At 43.8% G+C, this 22,712-nt stretch overlaps 1 protein-coding gene across 4 annotated transcripts in view; it reads left to right on the plus strand.

Moving 5' to 3' along the window:
* PANK1 (pantothenate kinase 1) overlaps positions 1–22,712 on the plus strand; it is a 101,430-nt gene that overhangs the window by 30,081 nt on the left and 48,637 nt on the right. The window contains exon 3 of one of the 4 annotated variants that reach the window (XM_078434578.2): positions 9,359–9,502. The exons of 1 other annotated variant lie outside the window; for it this stretch is intronic. Coding sequence is in view for 2 of the 3 variants with exons in the window: in XM_078434576.2 (XP_078290702.1) it covers positions 18,659–19,181 (523 nt within the window). In the remaining variant the exon portion in view is untranslated. Of the gene's footprint in view, positions 1–9,358; positions 9,503–18,179; positions 19,182–19,856; positions 20,097–22,712 lie in introns of those variants that run through there. 2 more of the 4 variants (XM_078434576.2, XM_078434577.2) reach the window with 2 other exon arrangements.

The following is a 22,712-nucleotide window of genomic DNA, read 5'->3' on the forward strand; positions in this document are numbered from 1 at the left end:
AAGATTCTACCATTCCATCACTAGTGCCGCCCAATGGCTAATGCCAGCTGGAATCCAAGTGACTCAGGGGCCTGAGAAAGACAGCCTTACAGGAGCCAGTCCACCTGCCTTACTGAGCAGGGTAGGCAGGCCACAGGCAAAGGATCTGAGCACACGAAAGTGTAGGACATGCAGAAACTCTAAGGAAGAGATGTAGAACACTCTATTCTCAGTAAAATCAAAGCTCAAGGGTTAGAGCAACTTAAAAGAGCATTGCAGTCAAAGGTGGGACATTTTTAAATGTTCTTGCTTCTCAGAGATGCTGTTCTCCTTGTTGTGATTAAAGTCACCACTTTTTTATTTTTATTCTAGGTCATGGAAGAGCCAGCATGTGGGGGAACTTTATTCTTATGTCCAAATATGAAATCTGTTCAGATGTAGCTTCCTTCTCCTTCAATTTTTGTAAGCAAATTTGATTAAGTGTTTGAAAACTGCAGAAATGAAAGGTGGAACACAGTCTGCCACTGCTAATTCGCAGCTCTGTGATATTGGGCAAACCACTTAACTGACTTCTGCGGTTCTATTTTTCTCGTCTCTCAGATGGACACATACCTTCTTCCTTATCTCATTGGCCTATTGGAATGATCATAGTTTTTGTTTGGTTGGTTGATTGGTTTTAATGAGACAATATGAAATACTGGTATACAGAAAAGCATCATATGATGTAAAACATTATACATATTAATATGCTCCAAATCTATCTTCCCACCATTCTATCCTTTATTTTGCGGGTCAGCTTTACTGAGATATAAATTAAATACAATTAATTTCATTAAGGTAAGTAAGTGTACAATTCAATGAGTTTTGGCCAATATATATAGATAAGTAACCACTGCCACAATCATGATACAGAATATATCCATTGACCCCCAAATTATCCCTGGTGCCCATTTACATTTTTATGTTTTGAGTCAGTACATACTCAAGAGAAATGAAAACATACACCCACACAAAAACTTGTACATAAATATTCATAGTAGCATTATTCATAATAGCCCCAAAGTGGAAACAACCCAAATGTCTATCAACTATCAAATGGGTAAGTAAAACATGGTATATCCTTGCAGTGGAATATTATTCAGCCAAGAAAAGAAACGTACGGATAAAAAGAAACCAGTCACAAAAGACCACATATTATATGATTTCATTTATATGAAATGTCCAGCATAGGCAAATCTATAGAGATGGAAAGTAGGTCAGTGTTTCTCTAGGGCTGGGGTTTAAGGGGAAATGGGGAGTGACTGCAAATAGGTATGAGGTTTCCTTTTGGGGTGGTAAAAATGTTCTAAAATTGATTTTGGTGATGACTGCACAATTTTGTGAATATACTAAAAAACCATTGAATTGTACCCTTCGAATGGATAAATTGTATGGTATATGAATTATGTCTCCACTAAGCTCTTACCAAAAAACTAATTCAGGAATTAAAGGAAATCTAAAACAAAGGCAAAATTCCAAGCACAATATTTCATTATAGTTTTTGTATACTATTTTTTCTTCAAAGTTACAAGAGCATTTCTATAAATTAATAACAAAGGAAGATCGCATCCACAATCCTAATAGCCTAAGAAAGCAAACTATTTGATTATTTCATATCCCTTCTTCACCTCATCTTTGAGTATGTTTGCTTGATTTACAGTCGTAAATGGTACAGACACGATTAGTAGGTTGCTTTCATCAGTTAACATTTTTCCATATTGCTACATAGTTTTCACTGTGATCATTTTGAGAAATACATGACATTCCACCTAACCGACCACATTCCTCCATCCGCTCAGACACCCACGCCAGAAAGCTGAGCTATACCTATGTTGCTCTTGTCACTACCCTAGTTCAGAACAACGTACTCTCTTGCCTAAATTACTGCAAATGTTTTCTAACTGGTGCCCTTGCTTTTTGTGGTGTAGCAATCCATCCTCTACACAGCAGACAGGCCTGAAACTGGTGTCTTCAGTGATTCCCAACCAACTATGCATGAGAGGCCAAACCACTCCAATGGCTCACAGACCGCTTCAGGCTGGGCTCTTGCCTGCATTTTCAGCCTCATTAACCCCCTGTCCCCTACCCCACTCCATATCCCCTGTGTTCACTGAAATGCACACAACATAGCGTGTGGGGTTTACTCTGCCCAGAATAACTCACCCACACTGCCCCCTCCTGTCCACTCGGCAAACTCCTACCTCTCCTCTAAGATTTGGCATAAACATTGCCTCCATTGGAGGAGCATCTCCTATCCTCCCCAGGAGGGAGGTACTCCCACCTCCATACTCCTAGATACCTTCGTACATATCTCCATTTTGTATTGTACTTCCCATGCATGCTCTACGCCTACCTCTCTCCCCAGAGTAGGAATTTGCTGTCTTCAGCTTCCAGCACTTCAGCATCTGGCACATAGTACGTCCCAGGAAATGTCATTTCAGCAACTTAAGATTTATAACTACTGGGGCGCCTGGGTGGCTCAGTCGGTTAAGCATCTGACTTCAGCTCAGGTCATGATCTCCTGGTTTGTGAGTTCGAGCCCCGTGTCGGGCTGTGTGCTGACAGCTGGGAGCCTGGAGCCTGTTTTGGATTCTGTGTCTCCCTTTCTTCTCTCTCTGCCCCTCCCCTGCTCCTCCTCTCTCTCTCTCTCTCTCTCTCTCTGTCTCAAAAATACATAAACGTTACAAAAATAATAAAAATAAGAAATAAAAATTATACCTACTGTGCTAATTCACTATTTCCAGGCACTATTCAAATCGCTTTCCACATATTATCTATTTAATCCTCTAAACAACCTTATAAGGTAGATATTATTATTATTATTATTATTACCATTTTAAAGATAAGAAGACTGAAGAAGTTAAATAAGTTGCCCCAAATCATTACAAAGCTAGTAAGTGACAGGGTCAAGATTTGAACTTAGGCAGTGTGATTCCATGCTCCTGATCACTACACTGAACGACCTCTTGAAGAAATAAGCCATTCTTTATTGCCATATGCATAGGTTACTTGTAATCTGTCTATCCTTCCCTCCCTCTCTCCATCACTCTCTCTGATATAGATGGCACCGTAATACACAATTGTATGTATAGCTTATTTTCCTTATTTTGAATTTGGCTTCAGATAAATCCCTATGAGTAGAATTTAAAGATACATTACAAGATGACGTTTTTTGGATCTTCATATGTCCAATAACAACTTTACTTACCATGACATAGCTTGTGCTGAAGAGGTGAAAGTGTCGAGGCCTCGGGCCATCCCAGCTGATACAGGATCAGGCAGATGGGGTCAAGTACTCTGAAGGCTGAGGATGGCTGCAGGAGAAGTGCAAGAAGGGGCAAACTGGTATGAATCTGCCTCGGCTGGCAGCTGGCCTAACTTCACAATATAGCCCTTGATCTAATTTTAGGATGAAAGAACGGAAAACCCTTCGATGTTGCTTCTCAAAATGTCCAAGTATTAATGACTTAGTGGCCAAATTACAGCACCAGTCCTCTCAATGACACTCCTTTATGCCATGAAGTAGGTTAACACTGAGCCGTACGAATATACATTTTTGAAGCCAGCCACCATGTAAGTCTGACTGCTCTGTGACTCTTGTGAGGAAGCCCAAGCTAGCCCAGAAGAGGTATCCTGTGGAGAGTGACGATCAGCCCAAGCTGCTCCAGCCGTCCCAACCTAGGTGCCAGACATGGAAATGAAGGAGCTACCTTGGACATTTTAGCTCCAGGAGACATGTGTGGAGGAATAACGGAAGAAACAAACTGTAACCCGAAGTCAGGCCTCAGATGTATGGCCGCAGTTAAACCAGCCCGGCCATCTATGGTCATTTGAGCCATCCCAGCCACTTAGGCGTCATCATGAATAGACGAGCTGTTTCCCCTGAGTGCTGTCCAAACTCCAGATCCACAAAATTAAGAGCATAACACATGCTGTTTACTGCTGCTAAACAAACAAAACCTTTTTTTTTATCCACCCTGAAATTTGAAAAAGATCGTTTGAATGAGAATCACTGGCTGAAAATCAGTGCTCTTCCTCCTCTACCTAGCCGCTGACTTGGCTCCCATGTAAAAGCAGCTGCTCACCATTGGCAAGGATTTGATCCAGAGTCACACGTGTGACCTCTCAGAGCAGCAGCAGCAGTGGCTGCTGAAGGCTTATCCTGGCAGTTTTCTTCCTCTGCTTTACCCCCAGAGGACCAGGGGTGATCCGTGAAAGCTGGCGCTCCTCGGACTGCTGGAGGGCGCTCCAGCCACTCGGCTGCCTATGCTACAGGGCTACCTCCGCCTGATAGAGGAGGGAAAACGCTGGCTTTCACCGTAACCCAACCTGGGGTCAAACCCCAGCCCCATCACCTAAACTGGTCGTATAATTCTGAGCAGCTTAATGAATGTGGAGGCCCTGGATTTTCTCCTCTTTGAAATGAGGACAGTAACACCTAACTTAGTAAGTGTGCTTTCAGGGTTAAATGAGCCTTATCTCCCTGGCATTCCGTAATAATGACAGCTACTGTTTACTGAGCATCAAAAATGACTTCAAATTCCTTATCACCATCCTCAGGTGGTTGCTCAACACTGCCTGGCAGTTTCAGATGTAAATTGGATGTTGCGCTATTTTACATTCACATCCTTCCTCAAACTTCCCTCAGACCCTTGTTCTCTTCACTCTTCGCTGATGACCTCACCGCAGGTTTCACGGATAAAAGAGAAGGAAGCTACCTCCTCTTTCGGTCATCAAACCTAAACTGCTCCCTGCATCTGCATTTACTTCTCCTTTCCTCTTTCAACAGTGGAGGAAGGGCCCCTCCTCCCATTGCAGGCCTGCCCATCCATTTGTGTTCTAGATCCCTTCATCTTTCCCCTCTCCACTGATCATTCTGTCAGCACTCAAATAGGCTCCACTATCTCCCATCTTTGGAAACCTTCCTTTGAGCCCTGCACTCCCTCCAGGCACTGCCCTGTTTCTCTGCTCCCTTTCTGGCAGACTCTCGAAGTTTCCACAGACCCCATCTCTACTCCATCACCTCTGCACTCACTAGCTCACTCGGATTTGGATTCCAGCTTCACCACTCCTCTGAGATTGTTTTTGTCAGAGTCGCCAATGGTTTTTTATTGTTAACAGCAATGTCTACTTCATTGTTCTCCTTTCCACTTCTCGGCAGCATCAGGCTAGCTTGGACTTTCTGAAATATTCTCCTCTCCTACTTCCAGTGAAACCATAATCTCCTGGCCTTCCCCTTCTTTTGTGGGGGTCTCCATCCTCAGTCTTCTTTCCTTTCTCAACACCATGTGTCAATGTTGATACTTCTCAAGATTCGATCCTGGCTCCTCTTTTCTTCTATTCCTACATGTTTCCCTAGATGACCTCATCCACCACGAACTTGAAATACAATATTATGCTGATGCTTTCAAATGTGTATCTATAGTTCAGGCCTCTCTTATCCACCTCCAGACTCACGTATCTGCCTGCCTAGTTCATGTAACTACTTTGAAGCTTACCTCTTCCAATTCCACTCTCTTGCTTAAATCAAGAAACCAGAAGTATCCTAGACCTGTTCCTTTTCCTAACTCCCTACATTAGTCTAATAATTTCTGTTAATTTTACTTCCAAAATAGGTCTCAGAACGGTCCCCTTCTGTCCATCTCTGAAGCCATACTCCCATCACTCTCATCTGAACGGCTCCCTCCTGTTGGATCCCTCCCTGCTTTTCCTCTTGCCCCTGCTCCTCCCCATTCCCTACGTAACATCCAGAGTTCTCTTTCTCAACATAAATAAATCAGTTACTGTCACTTGTCCACTTCAAAACTGTCAGTAGTTTGCCATTATGCTTAGAACAATCCAGACTGTTTGCTATGGACTGCCAGGCCTCTGGCCCCCAAACCCTGCCTACACCTTCAACCTCATCTGAACCCACTCTTCTCCCTTGTGATGCTCCAGGCACACTGGCCTTCTGGAAGTTCCAAACATTCCTATCCCATGGCCTTTTGACCGTGGTGCCCTCTGTCTTACTAGACAGAAGGCACCTAGATCGCACCTTCTCATATTTTGGAACTTTATCGGTTATGAATGGTCTTTCTTGCCAGCAAATAAAAAGAACCTCATCTAAGAAAGGCTAATACACATGGAAGTTTTTCTCTTATAACAGAATTTCCAGAAGTCCGTACTCTAGGGCTGGCACAGCAGCTCCATGAGATCAGAGGAACTTGGCCTCTCCCTAGATTTCATCTCTACCATCCTTCATATGCTGACCTCCCGTGTCTGGCCTCATCCTTGCTGCCTCATGGTCAGAAGATGGCTGCTACACTTTAAGGCCGTCACTCCATATCCCAGGCAGAAGAAGGGGAGCTTGGGGGCAAAGCCTACTTCTTTTCTAACTTTTCATTACACAGAATCTCAAACATAAAAAATAGAATAATATAACAGCCCCCCTCATGGATCCATCATGCAGCCACAATAATTATGAACTCGTAGCCAGTCTTGTTTCGCCTCCCCACACACTTCTCCCTTTCCACTTACTATTTTGAAGCAAGTCGCAGACGTTGTATTATTTTTTCCCAAAATGTTTTGCTATGTATCTCTAGAAGACAAAGCTTTTCCTTTTTTAAATATAACCACGATACCATTACCACACAAAAAATGAACAATTCCTGGCTATCATCAAATATCTGGATTTCAAATTTCCAATTGTCCCAGAAGAGTCGTATTTTTTATAGTTAAAAGTATCCAAATAAGACCAATACTTGCCATGATGTGTTCTTGATGTCTTTTAATCTATAGGATCCCCTTTTATCTTTTTTTTTTCCTCTCCATTTATTTTTGAGAAATCAAGTCATTTGTCCCCAGAGTTTCCCACAATCTAGATTTTCCTGATTTCATCCTGATGGTATCCTCTGTCTTCTGTGTCTTATAAACTCACAATTGGATCTACAGGTTTCATTAGACTCAGTCTTGGTTTTTTGTTACTGTAGCTTTTGTTCATTTGTTTGTGTGTTGGCTTGCTTGTTTGTTTGGCAAGACTGCTTTGTAGGAGGTGATGTGTTCTGCTGTCTGGAGTCACCTAATATCTGATTGTCTCTCTTTTTGTAATATTAGCAGGTTTTGATGATTAATGTCTAGATCCATGAATTCATTAGGTTATAAAATGTTGGTACATTAATTCAATCATTCTGTCTTCATTTATTAGTTGGAATACTTTTATAAAGAGAAACTTGCTCCCCCTATTATTAGGTTACCCAATGGATACAGACAATAAAGGAAAGGTAAAATACTTGATTCTTTTCTTTAGTTTGCTAGTTTTCAAAATAATGAGTTGACTCACTAGCACCCTCCAATGATGACCACTCAGGGATCCTTTTTTAAAAAATTGTCTTTATGGAGGCGCTTGGGTGGCTCAGTCAGTTGAGTGTCTGACTTTGGTTCAAGCCATGATCTCGTGGTTCATGGGTTCCAGCCCCGCATCAGGCTCTGTGCTGACAGCTCAGAGCCTGGAGCCTGCTTCAGATTCGGTGTCTCCCTCTCTCCCTGCCCCTCCCCTGCTTGCTCTCTCTCTACATATATCTCAAAAATAAATAAACATTAAAAAAAAACTTTTTAAGGAGTCTCTCAAAAAAATAAAATAAAAAATAAAAAAATTGTCTTTATGAACTTATAGATTTAAACATATTTGACATATTTTGACATACATTGCAATTCTCCATATTGATGCTCAAATGGTCCCATCTCTGACCTTTGGGAGTGTCCTTACATTGGTTCACCATTTCCTTTTCTATGAGAAAAACTAAAGCTTTCTTGAAACATCACTTGGCCAGTTTCCACGTCTGTCTCACTGGCCAGAGTTATGTCACATGGCCACCCTGAGCTTGATGATGATGGCAGACAAAGTTTGAGTCATTCATCATCTCTTCCAAGAGGCTTCCCCTGGTGCCCTATCTAAAGAATATAGCCCCCTATTATTCTGCGGAACTCTATCCTGTTTACTTCCTTTACACTACCAACCAGAAACTGTGGTTATTTTATTTGCCCATTTGTTAAGAGTCTGAACTGCATCACTGGGCTGTGAGCTTCATGACATTTTCCCTAGCACAATACCTGCAGATGTACACAGAAGATACTCAATAGGTATTTGTTGAATAAATAAAGGTGGGCACGTCTATTATCTCCATTGTATACATTATATACAGTGCTGTCCAATACCGTAGCCAGTAGCCACATGTTGCTATTTCAATTAATGTAGTATAACTACTATGGAAAACAATGTGGAGGTTCTTCAAAAAGTTAAAAACAGAATTACCATATAATCCAGCAATCCCACTTCTGGGTACGTATCCAGAGGAATCAAAATCAGGATCTTAAAGAGCTCTCTGCACCCCTGTGTTCACCACAGTGCTCTTCACAGCTGCCAAGACATTGAAACAAACTAAATGTCCATCAGCAGACAAATGGATTAAAAAATGTTGCACACAGATACAATGGGACATTATTCAGCTTTATATAAGAGGAAACCCTGCCATTTGCAACAGCAAATGAACCTAGAAGACATTATGCGAAGTGAAATAAACCAGACACAGGACAAATACTACATGATGCCACTTCTATGAGGAACCTAAAATCGAAGCTCACATAAACAGAGAATAGAACGGCAATTGCCAGGGCCAGGAGGAGAGGGAAATAGGAAAGTGTTAGTCAAAGGGTACGAAGTTACAGTTAAGCAAGATAAGTCTTAGAGATGTATGGCATAGATGTTGCAGCATAAATACCGTATCCATACTTATACATTTGCCAAGAAGGTGGTTCTTATGTTAAGTGTTCTTACCACATGATAAATGATAGTCATCATCATCATAATAATAAAGAGGGCAGAAGGAAGCTTTTGCAGGTGATGGATAAGTTTATAGCATAGATTGTAGTAATGGTTTCATGGGTCTACACTTATCTCCAAACTCATCAAGATGTGGACATTAAATATGGGTAGCTTTTTTATATGTCAATCATACCTCAATAAAGTGGTTTCAAAAATAATTACATAAAAATGCAAATTAACTTAAATTTAAAATCCAGTTTCTTAGTCACACTAGCCATATACTGACTACTCAAAAACCACATCTGAATAGTGACTACCACCATGTAGATCCAGTGCATTTTACCTCATCACAGAATTCTACTGGAAAGTGCTGGATAGAAGAAGAAATTGGCTGAGAGGTAAATTGGCCAAGGCCATACAGCTACTAAGAGGAGGAGTTGGGATTCAAACTCATGTCTGAGTGACTTTAGAGCTAGAACTCAACACTGTAACACAGTCATCATTCTGTTATCACTTGCTTACTCCTGCTTTCCATTTCAGACCCTCTAAAGGAATTTACAGGGAGCTTCAAGCCTGGCTACCTCACAGAGTGACCAACTGTCCTAATTTCCCTGGGCCTGAGGGCGTTCCCGGGATGCAGAAAAATTCTGGGCAAACCGTTGTTAGAAAACAAAATTCAACCAGGTAAATTTGAAGATCCAGTTGGCTTTATTAAGCAATTCATGATTTGGGCAGTATGCCATCTAGCAAGTAGAAACGGAGCTCTGCGGAGTGTACAAAATGGAGGGTTTTTACAGGAAAAAGGGTGGGGCAAGAAGCTGTTCACAAAAAGAAAAGGTCACCTTCCCTTAGCGGGAGGGATGGTGGGTCTTATCAGGTGAATTACCTCAGCTTTCTGTGGGGAATGGAGAAGGTCCCTGTGACAAATTACTTTATTGGTGCTTACCAGAAAATTCCTGACTGACTGGTTAAGACTACATTTCTGAGAGAGGTTGAAACTGTAGTTAGGTTAGGTGTCAAGCCTATAGCATAAGTGACTTTATTTTGGATCTGTGGTTTTCTTTTCTTTTTTTTTTTTAAGTAGGTTCTATGCCCAGCATGGGGCTTGAACTCATGGCCCTGAGGTCAAGAGTCACACTGGCTTTCTTCGAACACTGTGCTACCTAATTATCAAAATTTTCTATTGAGGTTTGTGACAGGTAAATAGATGGTCTCACTCAACTCCATTTCAACCCCTTGTAATATGCCCTATTACATGCTAGAAGTGAGAAAATTGAAGACTTCATTTCCCAGAGTCCCTTAGAGCTTGGATCCCGTACGTAGTCTAGCTCTGGCCAAGCAGATGCACTTGGGCAACATCCAGAAGGCCAGCTTGAAAAGGAAGCTGCATTTCTGCTGTTTTATCAGCTAGGCAGTTCTGGGGCAGCAGAGATCTGAACGTATTATCTTGGATGTCATGGCTTTGGAGAGACAGAATACGGGCATGCATTTTGCGGTGTAGATTTAGCCTGAGCCAGCCAGTCCTGGAACTGGCAATAGTAGCAATGACTCCCTGATTTCTTGGTTTACTGTTGTATCAGAAGCGGCAGCTCCCGAATCACTGTTCCCTGAGTAAGCGTATTCTGTGGTGGAATCCTGAGCGTCATTACTGGGAGCCCAGCCTGGACCCTGCTCTTTCAGCCTTTCAAGGGATTTTTATCCTCTTAGTTCTCTGTGTGAATTCACTTTATGTTGAAGGGAGTTAAAGTGACTTATTATTTGCGGCTGAAGAAACTTCACTATTCAGCAGGGACTTCCTCTGGAAAACAAGGGAGCCTATATAACAAATCTGAGTGTCCTGAACACTGGGACCCTAATATAAAACTCTCCCTGACACTGCTATCCTTCTCTAAGGAAGGTGCATACATCCTAGTCACCAGTATCCTCCAAATACTGGAACTTGGTTATGGAGAAATGTACACACACACACACACACACACACACACACACACACACACACTTTTCCTCTTCCATATGCTGGAATGTTCTTCCAAATCTCTTTACATGACAGTTCGCATCTTAATCTCTCTACCTTCAGGTACCAGCATCAGTTGTGGCTTCCTCAACTTCCCCAATCTAAACTGGCCCCCCTCTTCCAGTTACTCTCTTTCACATCATTTTGTTCAATTTTTATGTTACTTAACACAGCCTGTATTTATTTACTTGTTTATTTTCTGTCTTCCCCTGTCCCCACCTTTCTCCCTGCCCAGAAGAATGTATACCCCGTGAAAGGAGGGACATTTTTTTTTTTTTTGCATTGTTCATCACTGTAACCTCACTGCCTTGGAACAGTGGCTTGCCCATGGTAGCATCATTTAAACATATTTGTTGAATAAATTACAAAATAGAGATTGTTGTAGCTAGGACGTTTTTTAACAGGGGGAAATGTTCTTGTGTGAACAAGACTTAATTGAGACTGCAAAGAAACAATGAGAAATAAGGAGACCCAACAATTGTGATGAAAGGCATTGTTGTGCAGGTAGCGGAGTATTAGCGCGGACGTTTGCAACCACGGTGTAAACTCTGAGTAATGAGAGTAATACACTGACTTTTGGGAGGCACTACGGTTGAGTTATGAAGTGTGCAGTTTCTAGAGCCACCTAAACATGAGTTCAAATGCCAGTTCCACGTTTCTGCTGTGTGAATTTGGGCAAGTTCATGAGCTTCTCTCAGTTTCCTTCCCTCATCTGGAATATGAGGAGAATAATAGTACCCAACACACATGCCTACTGTGCTGATTAACAAGATAACACTTATAATGTGCTTAGTACATGGCCTGTGTATGTAGCATATGGCCTGTGAGGACTCAATAAGTGTTAGATAATAAGAGTATTATAATTTTGCTAAACCCAGCTCCATTCCTGAAATTATGCCCAATACTTGGGGTTACTCTGATTATAGCCTGTTACATTTCTAGCAGCCCAACCCTATCCCCCTTCACCAAATCATAATTAGTAGGTGCTCAAAAAATATTAGTGACTGACAGGAAGTTTGCTCATGCGGGGTATATTCCATTCATGTATAAACAGTTATTATTGGTGGTGCTGATGCTATATTTTTCCATCTCTGTTGACCAAGAACAAAACCAAACCAAAGAGAAACTTAAATAGGCAACAAGAATATTGGGTAGAAAATACTCCATCATCAGAGAGAAGAGCAACCAATATAAAAGAACATTAAAGAGGAAAGAAGTGGCCTAAACCTTTCCAATGATTCATTCCAGTGATTAATTTTCCTTACATTTGATTTGTCCTATTGAGAGGGACAGGGCCAATTCATTCTTTCATTCAGCAAGTATTTATGGAATGCCTACTAAATTTATGATGTAGAAAGAACGGGCTAGGGATGCCTTCTCTAAATTCACCCCAACCTTGGTTAGCTTCTACTCAATATTTAGAATTCAGCTCGAATACCATTTCCTCTGCTAAAGCTTAAAACTAGGCCAGGTCACCCTGGTGTGTGTCCTCATGGCACTGGAAGTCTTACCTTTTCCTCACTTGCTTTTCGGGTGATTATGTGCTTAATGCATGCCTCTTCTGTAGTCTACACAAGGGTAGGGACTTTGGTTTTGTTCAAGAGTATATCCCCGGTACTTAGCTTGGGGCCTGCTACGTAGTAGTTGCTGAGTTTTCTGAAGAGAGGAAAAGATTGAGGCTTTGAAGAAGGGGTCATCAGAACCTCACTCTAACACCGTTCATTCACCAGAGCAGCTTTTGCTTGTTCGTGGTGGCCTCTGACTCCCTCAGGCAGCTCTGCTCTTAGGACCATGCAGAAGGCAGTATGGAAAATCACTGTAATCGAAAATAACACCACACTCAAAATAGTCTCCTATACCTCTTGTACGAGGTGGCCTTGTGGCAAATCTCTAAACAAGGCACCAACACCTATAACAAAAGCAACAATGAAGTAAGGAAGTTCATATTGGGGCAATATTATCCTGGCAGCTAAAGTTCTAGGAATTCTTTTTAAAGATTTTATTTTTTTTAAGTAATCTCTATACCCAACATGAGGCTTGAACTCACAACTCACAGAAACACAGGGAGTAAACGTGAGTGGCAGGAGATTAAGGCTGAAGCAGGCAGTGTATGAAGGACCTGGATGTACCCTGCTAAAGAGTTTAGAATGCTATGAATTGTGGAGCACCCACATAGGAATTTAGGTACAAAAATGTCAGGATCAGATCTACATTTTTAAAAGATCATCATTTTTTAATTTTTAAAAAAAAATTTTTTTAATGTTTATTTTTGAGAGAGAAAGAGAGAGAGAGAGAGACTGAGTGTGAGCAGGGGAGGGGCATAGAGAGAGAGACACACAGAATCCGAAGCAGGCCCCAGGCTCTAAGCTGTCAGCACAGAGCCCGACGCGGGGCTCAAACTCACAGACTGCAAGATCGTGACCTGAGCCGAAGTCGGATGCTTAACCGACTGAGCCACCCAGGTGCCCCGAAGATCATCGGGTTTTTAAAAAAAAAACAAAAAACAAAAAACTATTTATTTGTCTTTTTATTTGTTTTAAGAAAGAGGGAGATAGCAGGGAAGGGGAAGAGAGAGAGTGAGAAGGAGAGAATCCCAAGCAGGTTCTCGATGTCAACGCAGAGCCCCATGTGGGGCTCGATCTCATGAACTGTGAGATCATGACCTGAGCTGAAATCAAGAGTTGGAAGCTTAACTGACTGAGCCACCCAGGCGTCCCAAAGGTCGTCCTTTTTAAAGTGTAAGACCCAAAGAGAATATAGGCAGAAGGTCTTGGTCCTTTTCTGCCGATTTCATCTTGCATGTTGAAACCACTACATCACCAGTTGGCCAAACTGGAAACAGAAATCACCCTAGCCTTACCTCTCCCTCACCCTCCAAACGCGCACCAAGTCCTATGGATTCTACCCTTAAAAGTTTCTTGAATCTACACAATGCTATCATTCCCACTGCTATGTCCTTTCCTCAGACCCTTATCACCGCTGATCTGAACTTTTCCAATAGCCTTCTATCTGGTCTCCCTCCATACGGACCTCCTCCCCCAATTATTTGCTAGGCTGCTACAGGAGATTCTTCCAGAATGCAAGTCTGGTAGTGTTTCTATAACCTAAAACTTTTTAGTGTTTTCCCGTGACCCTTAGGAACTCTTTCCTACTGGCAGAAAGCCATCTAAGATTTGGACCCATCTAACATTTTCAGCTGCAAATGCTCACCTCCTCCCTTGCAAAGCTGTCCTTCAGCCTTGTTGAACTCCTGGCAGATTCCCAAACAGGCCAGAAGGCTTCAAACCTCCCACAGAGTCTCCATTCCCTCCTTCTGAATGGATTTCCTTCAACCTTCCCTAAAGAAATCCCATTATTATTCAAAATTCAGTTTAAGGGTTATTTCCTCCCTGAAGCCAGGTTTTTTGTTTTTTAATGTTTATTTAGTTTTTGAGAGAGAGAGACAGTGCGAGCAGGGGAGGGACAGAGGGAGAGGGAGACACAGAATCCAAACCAGGCTCCAGGCTCTGGGCTGTCAGCACAGGGCCCCGATGCAGGGCTTGAACTCACAAGCTGTGAGATCATGACCTGAGCAGAAGCCAGACGCCCAACTGACTGAGCCACCCAGGCATCCCAAATTTTAAACTCCGTTTTAGTACCACTTCCCTTCTTTCTCCTTCCTGTAGCTCGCTGTCTGGAGTCCTCTGGAGTTACTTCCATGGCAGATGTCATTGTTCGATGTTTGTCCAAGCAAGGACCATCTACATCATAATCTCTTTGTTGTTGGACTTTTTAAAATATTTATTTGTTTGTTTGTTTATTGAGAGAGGGTGCAAGTGAGTGAGGGACAGAGAGAGAGGGAGAAGGAGAGAGAGAGAGAGAATCCCACGAGGGGCAGAGAGAGAGGGAGAGAGAGAGAAGCAGGGCTCACCCAAAGCAGGGCTTGAGGTCACTCGGTGAGGGCTTGAACTCATGAACCATGAGATCATAACCAGAGCCAAAATCAGATGCTCAACTGACTGGGCCACCAGGCACCCATAATCTCGTTTTTGAAAAGTTTTTTTCTACTGTTTTACTTCTTTAAAAAATATTTATCATCACCATCATCACCATTGCAGATTCCTGTGCTCCAAACCTACTAAATCAGTCCATGGACCTGGGTGAAGAATTTGCTCTTAAAAAAATCTGCTAGATTACTGGTCATGTTCTGTTTCTTGATCAGGTGCTAATTGCACACAGTGTTTATTTGTGTGGAATTCACTGAGCTCTGCCCTTAGATTATGTATACATTTCTGTATGTATGTTACATTCAGTGAAGAGTTAAAAAGTAAACACTCCCCAGGCTATTTTTATAGCACTGATGGAGAAGCACTGACTTCTCTCTTGCTATTGAGTTGTAAGCTTTTAAAATAATTTTTTTTTTTTCAACGTTTTTTTTTATTTTTATTTTTGGGACAGAGAGAGACAGAGCATGAACAGGGGAGGGGCAGAGAGAGAGGGAGACACAGAATCGGAAACAGGCTCCAGGCTCCGAGCCATCAGCCCAGAGCCTGACGCGGGGCTCGAACTCACGGACCGCGAGATCGTGACCTGGCTGAAGTCGGACGCTTAACCGACTGCGCCATCCAGGCGCCCCAAGTTGTAAGCTTTTAGAGGGTAGTGAGGGTATCTATGCTGTCTCTGTATTCCCACCATCTGTTTTAGTGCCTACAGTATAGTACACACTTAATGAGTGATTAGTAAATAAATGAAAGAATGAACAAAGGGAGAGAAGTGGCTTGAGGGTTCCTTCCTCCCTCACTCTTTTCTAAACATTGTTCCATGCCCCTGCTGGAGCACGTGAGAGCTCCTACCTCAGAGTTAAACTTCCCAGATATATCTCCCCTGAATAATCCTGTGAGATGCCACCTGACTTCCTCTCTACCCCACATGCTTGGTGTGACTGATCCAGGGCACCAGCCTGACAAGGGCGGGAGAAAGGAAGCAGGTGGAGGACGTTCTGTCCCCAGTACCAGTACTTCTGCCCTGCCTGGGTCTGAGCCACCTGGCTCAGGCGTTCCTCAACATGCCTGGGAATCAAGCTGGAGAGAGCATGTCCTTGGAGATACTGCATTGCTAAAGCTCCTACTTGCACCTCTGATGTAAACTGCTTCCTAAATTACTCAGCTTAAGTTATGTGGGAATTTGAAAATCTTTGAATATTTAGGAGTAGCAGTAGAGATTTTTTAGCAGACTTACAGCAGAAAGTGAGAGACACCCTGGGTGAAATATCATGTAAGTCATTTATTCAGTCACAGGTAATTACCAAAAGTTTCCTAGGGATACAACGATGAACAGAGTCATCTGCCTTAATGGAGATCGCAGTGTGTGTTTGGGGGGCGGGGTGCCGGGGGAGGGGGTGAGACAGTCAAATACTAATATTGAAAGAGGACTTCAACTACCTCTTTCAATATTACTATTTTGACCTCAAACTTATTTATCGATTAATTTCTTCTTCCCAGCTTATCTCTTAACTCAGGCAAAATACCCTCTGGGCAAAGCATCCCCTAATGAGAACCAAAACTACCCACTCAAGCAATAAGGAACCACCCTGAGCCAGCAAGACCCTGCTTGACTGACCCCAAGACAATGATCAACCTCACCTTGACTGCCCAGCTGCATGTACCCAGTGAACTTTGCCCCCTGTTTTCCTTATATAAACCTGGAAGTATTGTCAGCACTTTTGAGACAGTCTTTGACATGTTAGTCTGCTTTCTGGTATTGGCCTCACCGAAATCAATTCCTTTCTTGTTTCCCCACTACTCGTCTCTTTGCCTTTTGGATTTTGTCAGTGGCAAGTAGCTGAACCTGGTCTGTTTGGGACCCTCACAGCCAGGTGCTCCTGCACCCCTGTGCCCTGGCTACAATATCTAGATTTTTCAGAGCAGTTATGATGTGCTGGGTGCTTCACATATATTAGTTAATTTCATCATTGTAACGACTTAGTTGATGTCCTATTAATATCCCCACTGACAAATAAGGGAACAGATGCATGGTAGAGTTACAAACTGATAGAGTAAGGAAGATACGGTGTAGGGAGTAGGAAAACCTGATCTAGTCCCAAGGGTCAGGGAAAGTTTCTCCAAATATAAGAGGCTGAAGCAGAGATCTGAGGATTGAGTCTGAATCTAGTGGACAAAGAGGTCTGGGGGAAGAGAATTTCAGCCAATGGAAATAACAGATGCAAAGGGAAAAGAAATTGTTTGAGGAACTGGCAGGCTGCCCTATAGCAGGAGCACAGGGAGCTGGAGATGAGGCAGGAGAGGTAGGGGCCACAGCCCCCAAGTTTTGTTTTGTTTTTTTCCTCTGTGTCTCAAATAGTATGATAAAGTCAGGGATAGAAGATTTAGGATTTCGCCCTGATTTTGCTCTTAACAACCTCAGCCATCTCTCTGTGGCTGCTTCCTTATCTGGAAAAATGAGTGGGCAGACCAGAGTTCTCAAGGGCCCCTATGGTTCCCAAGCTGTGGTTCTGGGTAGGGCACTCCTGGAAGAAATTGCCAATTCAAGGCACAGGCCCTGGCTGCTGCTGAACGCACTGAGGCCCAGGGGCTTGGCAACCCAGTGGCCCAGGCAGCACTTGCTGGCCTCTGAGTCCTCTGTAGATTAGGTAAACACAAATGATGGAGAACATCACATACAATAAATCACACAGTAAATATGGCTGTGAACATGATTTGTTCCTCTCACTCGACATGGGTGAACTGCTAATAATGTAATAAAGATTACCACCTGTTTGAAACATTTCCTGTGTGCCAGGATTGTACCAGTTACTTTAGATAGATTTCTCACAACAGCTCCTTGTTAGATTCAAAAGCTGAAGCCTCAAGGGATTACATAACTTTAGTAAAGTCCTCAGCACCCAAATTTGTCCTGCCTACGGAGCATGTCCAGTCCTGTTTCCTATTGCCAGGTGTGCTCACTTGAGCAATGACTCTCTCTGGGTTTGCTCAGTGGCCGAGTTGGAATCTGAACCCAGCTCAGACTCCAAAGGTTATGGTGTTGACCACTGGGCCATACTGCTTTCCCTTCTTAAAACACAGGCAACTCCTTATTCTATAAATAGGATCACTTTGTCTCTTGAAGTTCTTTCTGGGTGAGGAAAGTGCTTTTTATAGCTTGGGACTGCTTCTGCTTTCTTGGTCTCTTCCAGCACCTGTTAATCCTGCGTGCAGCTGTGTCCTTCACTGTCCTTACACTGTATTCCTAGGTTTCCTCCCTGCAGAAGACAACTCCGGGAAACCACATGGTGTCTGTATGTGTGCCAGTAAAGAAATTTCACTCCCCTCCCTCCGCAAATCGGCCTACCTTTCTATAAATATTCCCTCTCCTCCCTCCACTCAGGCCTGTGAGTAGTTTGGTCACTTAACCAAACACACACACACTCACAAAGCAACGAGAGGAGGGGTGTTGGAGGGGACAGCCGTGAATGACCTTGCAAAGGTGTCTAGCTCTCTGGGGACAGGATTAGCAAACTTGAAACCTCAACAAATATTTGTGTGCCTCCGTATTCCTCCCGAAGCTACCTGCTCCTCTTGCGCCAGCCTCGCTCAGTCCCCTCTCCGCCTCTCCGAGATACAAAGCTCAACCCGCCCATCTTTTTGCAAACCCAGAGAACTTCAGTCCCCTAGTTGAAACTCGTCTGTGGCGGTGGCGGGCAGCACTGGGCATGCTCAGTAGTGGGGACAGGTCTGGAAGGCAAGGAAGCCGCGTTTGAAGTCGCGCGGCCGGGGGAACAGGGGGAGGCGAGCCGTGGGGGCCCCGGCCGGGGGTCCGCGGGGATCCCCGATTCCGCGCCCGGAGCTGGCATGCTCCAGGCTGGCGCGGCGGGGCGGGCGCGCAGGGGGCAGAGCGCGGAGGAGAGGGGGGAGCCGGTGGGAGAAGGGGAGGAGCGCCGGGCTCGCCATCCCCCGGCGCCGGCTCTGCGGCTGCTGAATCGGAAACCGCAGGGAGGATCCGGGGAAATAAAGACGCCCGAGAATGACCTCCAGCGAGGCTGCCTGAGCCGGGGCCCGCGCGCCGCCGCACCAGCCTCCGGCATGGGCGACCGGGGCGGGCGGCCCGAGCACTCGGCCACGCACGCTCCGGGGCCCCCCGCCGACACCGGCGCTGCCGCCGTAAACCGGCTGCTGCACAACGGCTTCCACCCGCCGCCAGTCCAGCCGCTGCTCCTCTGCAGCCGGGGCCCCGCGGGCGGTGGCGACGCGGCACCCCCGCGCCTCCAGCTCTTGCCCGAGCTTCAGCCGCAGCCACCGCCCCCTCAGCACGACTCCCCCGCCAAGAAATGCCGGCTGCGGAGGAGGATGGACTCCGGGAGGAAGAACAGGCCGCGTAAGTCCCATCGCGAGCGGAACGCTGGCGCGAGGCAGGCGCATCCCGCGCGCCTACCACCCCGGGAGCCGCGGGCAGGCACCGCAGCGCGACTGGTGCGCCCCAGCGCCCGCTGTCGGGGGAGTGTACGGAGGGGACTCCGGGGACTGATTCTTTCCCCAGGGGCGCCAAGCACTAAAGATCGCTGCCTGAGCCTCACGCTTGCTTGCTTCCGTCTGTAGAATGGGCCGATTCAATGCGGATCCTGCGCTGCTCCTTCGGTCTTGGCTCTAGGCAAGGCCAGCGTACTGCGCGCCTTCCTAATTTGTCGGTGGGAAAATGCACGTGTGCGAACATTTCACGGGTTCCGGGAGTAGGCGTAGAGCGGGAGGGCCCTCTCCCTTCTCCTCGCCCCTTTTCCTTGTCAGAGTTCGTCTTTCTGGGTTGGCGCTCAGGCAGCCACCTTGTCCTTTGAATCGCAGAGTAGCCGCCAGTACCTCGGGTCTATTGGCAAACGCGAGGCCTGGAGGCGTGGAGTTTGACAACCCCCCAAATCACATCCTATTAAATGCTCTTTCCTCGCAGCCAATGAGAGGACCCGTTGGCGGGGGCACACCCACTGATACCATGTGGGCCGGAACTATGTGGACCAATGAGAATTAGAGGTGGATTTTTTTTTTCTGGGAACTGGGGAGGTAGAGTTGAGGGTTTCTAATGGTAGCTTGCGGCGTAAAAAGCTGAAAGGCGTTATTTCACAATCTAAAGCGTGTATACATGATGTTACTTTATAAAGAGTACCTTCCCTGCATGACGTTGTGGGATGTAAATTCGTAGATCGAGTTTACAACTGTTTTTTCCTATCTGAGCCGAACCTCCTTCTACTGGTTACCTCTTTCTGGGTGTCTTTAATGAAGCTTATAAATGGCAAAAAGCAAAGTAAGTAGAATGCATACTAATTAATGATTGCATTCAAACACCATTTGCGTATGGGTTATTCTGTCTGATACGGAGAAATTGCTAGTATAGGTTTTGGATTTATCTGTAAAAGCTTGATATTTGGCAAACTTTTTTGTTTCTCTCTTTAGACTCTTAGGTTTTCTGCGCTCAGTTAAAATCTCTGAGACTTTGGAAAGTACTGATGTGGGACGGGATGACTCTGATGCTTGTATTTTGTAGATGTGAAATGTTTAGGCTGAAAGTTAACTTTGAAGCCACACAGCAGATTGGGTGATTGTTGTAAGGAAGGCATCTATTTAGCACTTGAATTTGTACTTATTTTTGTTTTTCAGAATTGTTAGAAAATTACCTTCTTTATGGACTTGATATTGATTACTTATGATTTATTAACCTGTTTTACTTCTTTTGAAACCACATTTTAGTTATTTCTCTGATCTATGTTTACAAATCGTAGGACAGTTTGCAATGTAAATAGCTAAAGTGTATCAAAAGAGAACTGTTTTGAGTTTTTGTGTAGTATAGCTAGCCTAAATGGTCTGTGAGGGTATATAACACCTTTAGAAATAATTTTTGAGGAATTAAAAGTACTCTTTCTTAATAATAGGTTGGAGGCAGAGAAAAAATAATTTTGAGGCTTCACTTGAGCTTGCAAACCCACAAGGATTTTTTTTAAGTTTTTAATTATTTTTTAAACGCTTATTTATTTTTGAGAGACAGAGAGACAGAGCACGGGCGGGGGAGGAACAGACACACACACACACACACACACACACACACACACACACAGAATCCCAAGCAGGCTCCAGGTTTGAACTGTGAACACAGAGCTCCATAAGGGGCTCGAACCCACGGACCTGAGCTGAAGTCAGATGCTTAACTGACTGAACCACCCAGGCGCCCCAACAATTATTATTTTAGAATACAAGAAAATATAACTTTATGCCTCTGTATTTGGTGTCAGAAATTAAAGTGGTTTGTATTTTTTACAAAAATTAAAACCTTAGCTATTTTACGTCCAGTGACCATGATACTTAACTTTTAAACTTTTAAAAGGGATTCATCAAAATTTACTTTTCATTATCCTACCACGTTTTCATTTCTCAAATTTGAACAAGCATTTCTGAAATAAATTTTACATGTTCTGAGTGGCATCTGCTGTGTTCACTACCAAAAGTTCTCAGTGAAAACTAGGGCAACATCTTTAAGTCTTGCCTATTAATGTTTAGGTATTTTTTTATAAAAAAAAGATAGTGCTCGGTCAATTCATATTTAGATTAATCTAATCTAATCTAATCTAATCTAATCTATATCTTAGATATACTAAGAGTTAACTATATCCCCATTTTCTAACGATTGATAGACTTTATGTGAGCAACTATTACAAAGAGTATTTGGGTGCTTTAAATAAAATGCAGGGGTATTGTTGTCGGTGGAAGCATTGAAGCTGAACAAATAATTCCTATTTATCAGTTTACAACGTCAAACAACCTGCTTCCGTCTAAACCAGAGGTGTGTTGAAGACAGCCAGATCTCAGTGCTCTCAGATAGGCACTTGGAATGCTTATGTGAGTGGGTGTGTTTCTATTTGGTAATATCGTGGATAGAGTGCAATACACATAGAAATACTTAACGTTTGAAAACGATGAATGCAATGAAACGACAATTCAGTAGTTTCTGATTGTTTTAAAATTTTAAATCTCAACGCAGGAACTCTTTACAAGCTTGTAAGCTAAACATCAGACCAGTGGTAGGTTAATATTGCTGAACCAGGAGAGGGGAGTGTTGTCCACTTTTTATCGAAAGTACTGTCACCTCACCACTTGTCCTTGGAAAGCTTTTGTAAGACTGCTTCATCGGTCTTCCTTGGTTACTTCACCTACCTCTGCTATTTAGCTGTGTAGCCGCAACCAAGTTACTAGCTCTCATGTTGAGACACTGGAGTTGGCTAGGTGGTCTTAAAGTGTTGTTCCTTGTGTCTTCCAAATTCTGATACTTCAGAGCTATGACTTCTATGCTAGTTATCCACTTTGCCACACGACTTAGCGTTTAATTGGGTTTCTTCCTCCTCCTCCTCCTCCTCTTCTTCTTCTTCTTCTTCTTCTTCTTCTTCTCCTCCTCCTCCTCCTCCCCCTCCTCCTCTTCCTCCTCCTTCTCCTTCTCCTCCTCTTCCTCCTCCTCCTCCATTCTCCTCCTCCTCCTTCTCCATTCTCCTCCTCCTCCTTCTCCTCCTCCTCTTCCTCCTCCTCCTCCATTCTCCTCCTCCTCCTTCTCCTCCTCTTCCTTCTCCTCCTTCTCCTTTTCCTCTTCTTCTTCTTCTTCTTCTTCTTCTTCTTCTTCGTGCCAATTGTTCCCTGTGTGTTGTCTTATTTCCTCAATTAGGTTAGAAGTCTGATTGCAGATGATATAGTTTTTTCTCTTATGCCTTGCACCTCAGGTCCATGAACATTTGACTGATGTCACAGGAGAAAAGGTACAAGTGACATTATCACCACCTCATTGAGATAGTCATTTCCATCCATAAGGTAGACTTTGGCAAAATCTCTTCACTGGAATTTCCATAGAGTATCAACTGGGAGATTCCTTTGATCTGCTCCT

Source organism: Panthera onca, chromosome D2 (genome assembly GCF_046562875.1).
Source record: "Panthera onca isolate mPanOnc1 chromosome D2, mPanOnc1 haplotype 2, whole genome shotgun sequence".
In the NCBI taxonomy this organism is placed as follows: Eukaryota; Metazoa; Chordata; class Mammalia; order Carnivora; family Felidae; genus Panthera; species Panthera onca.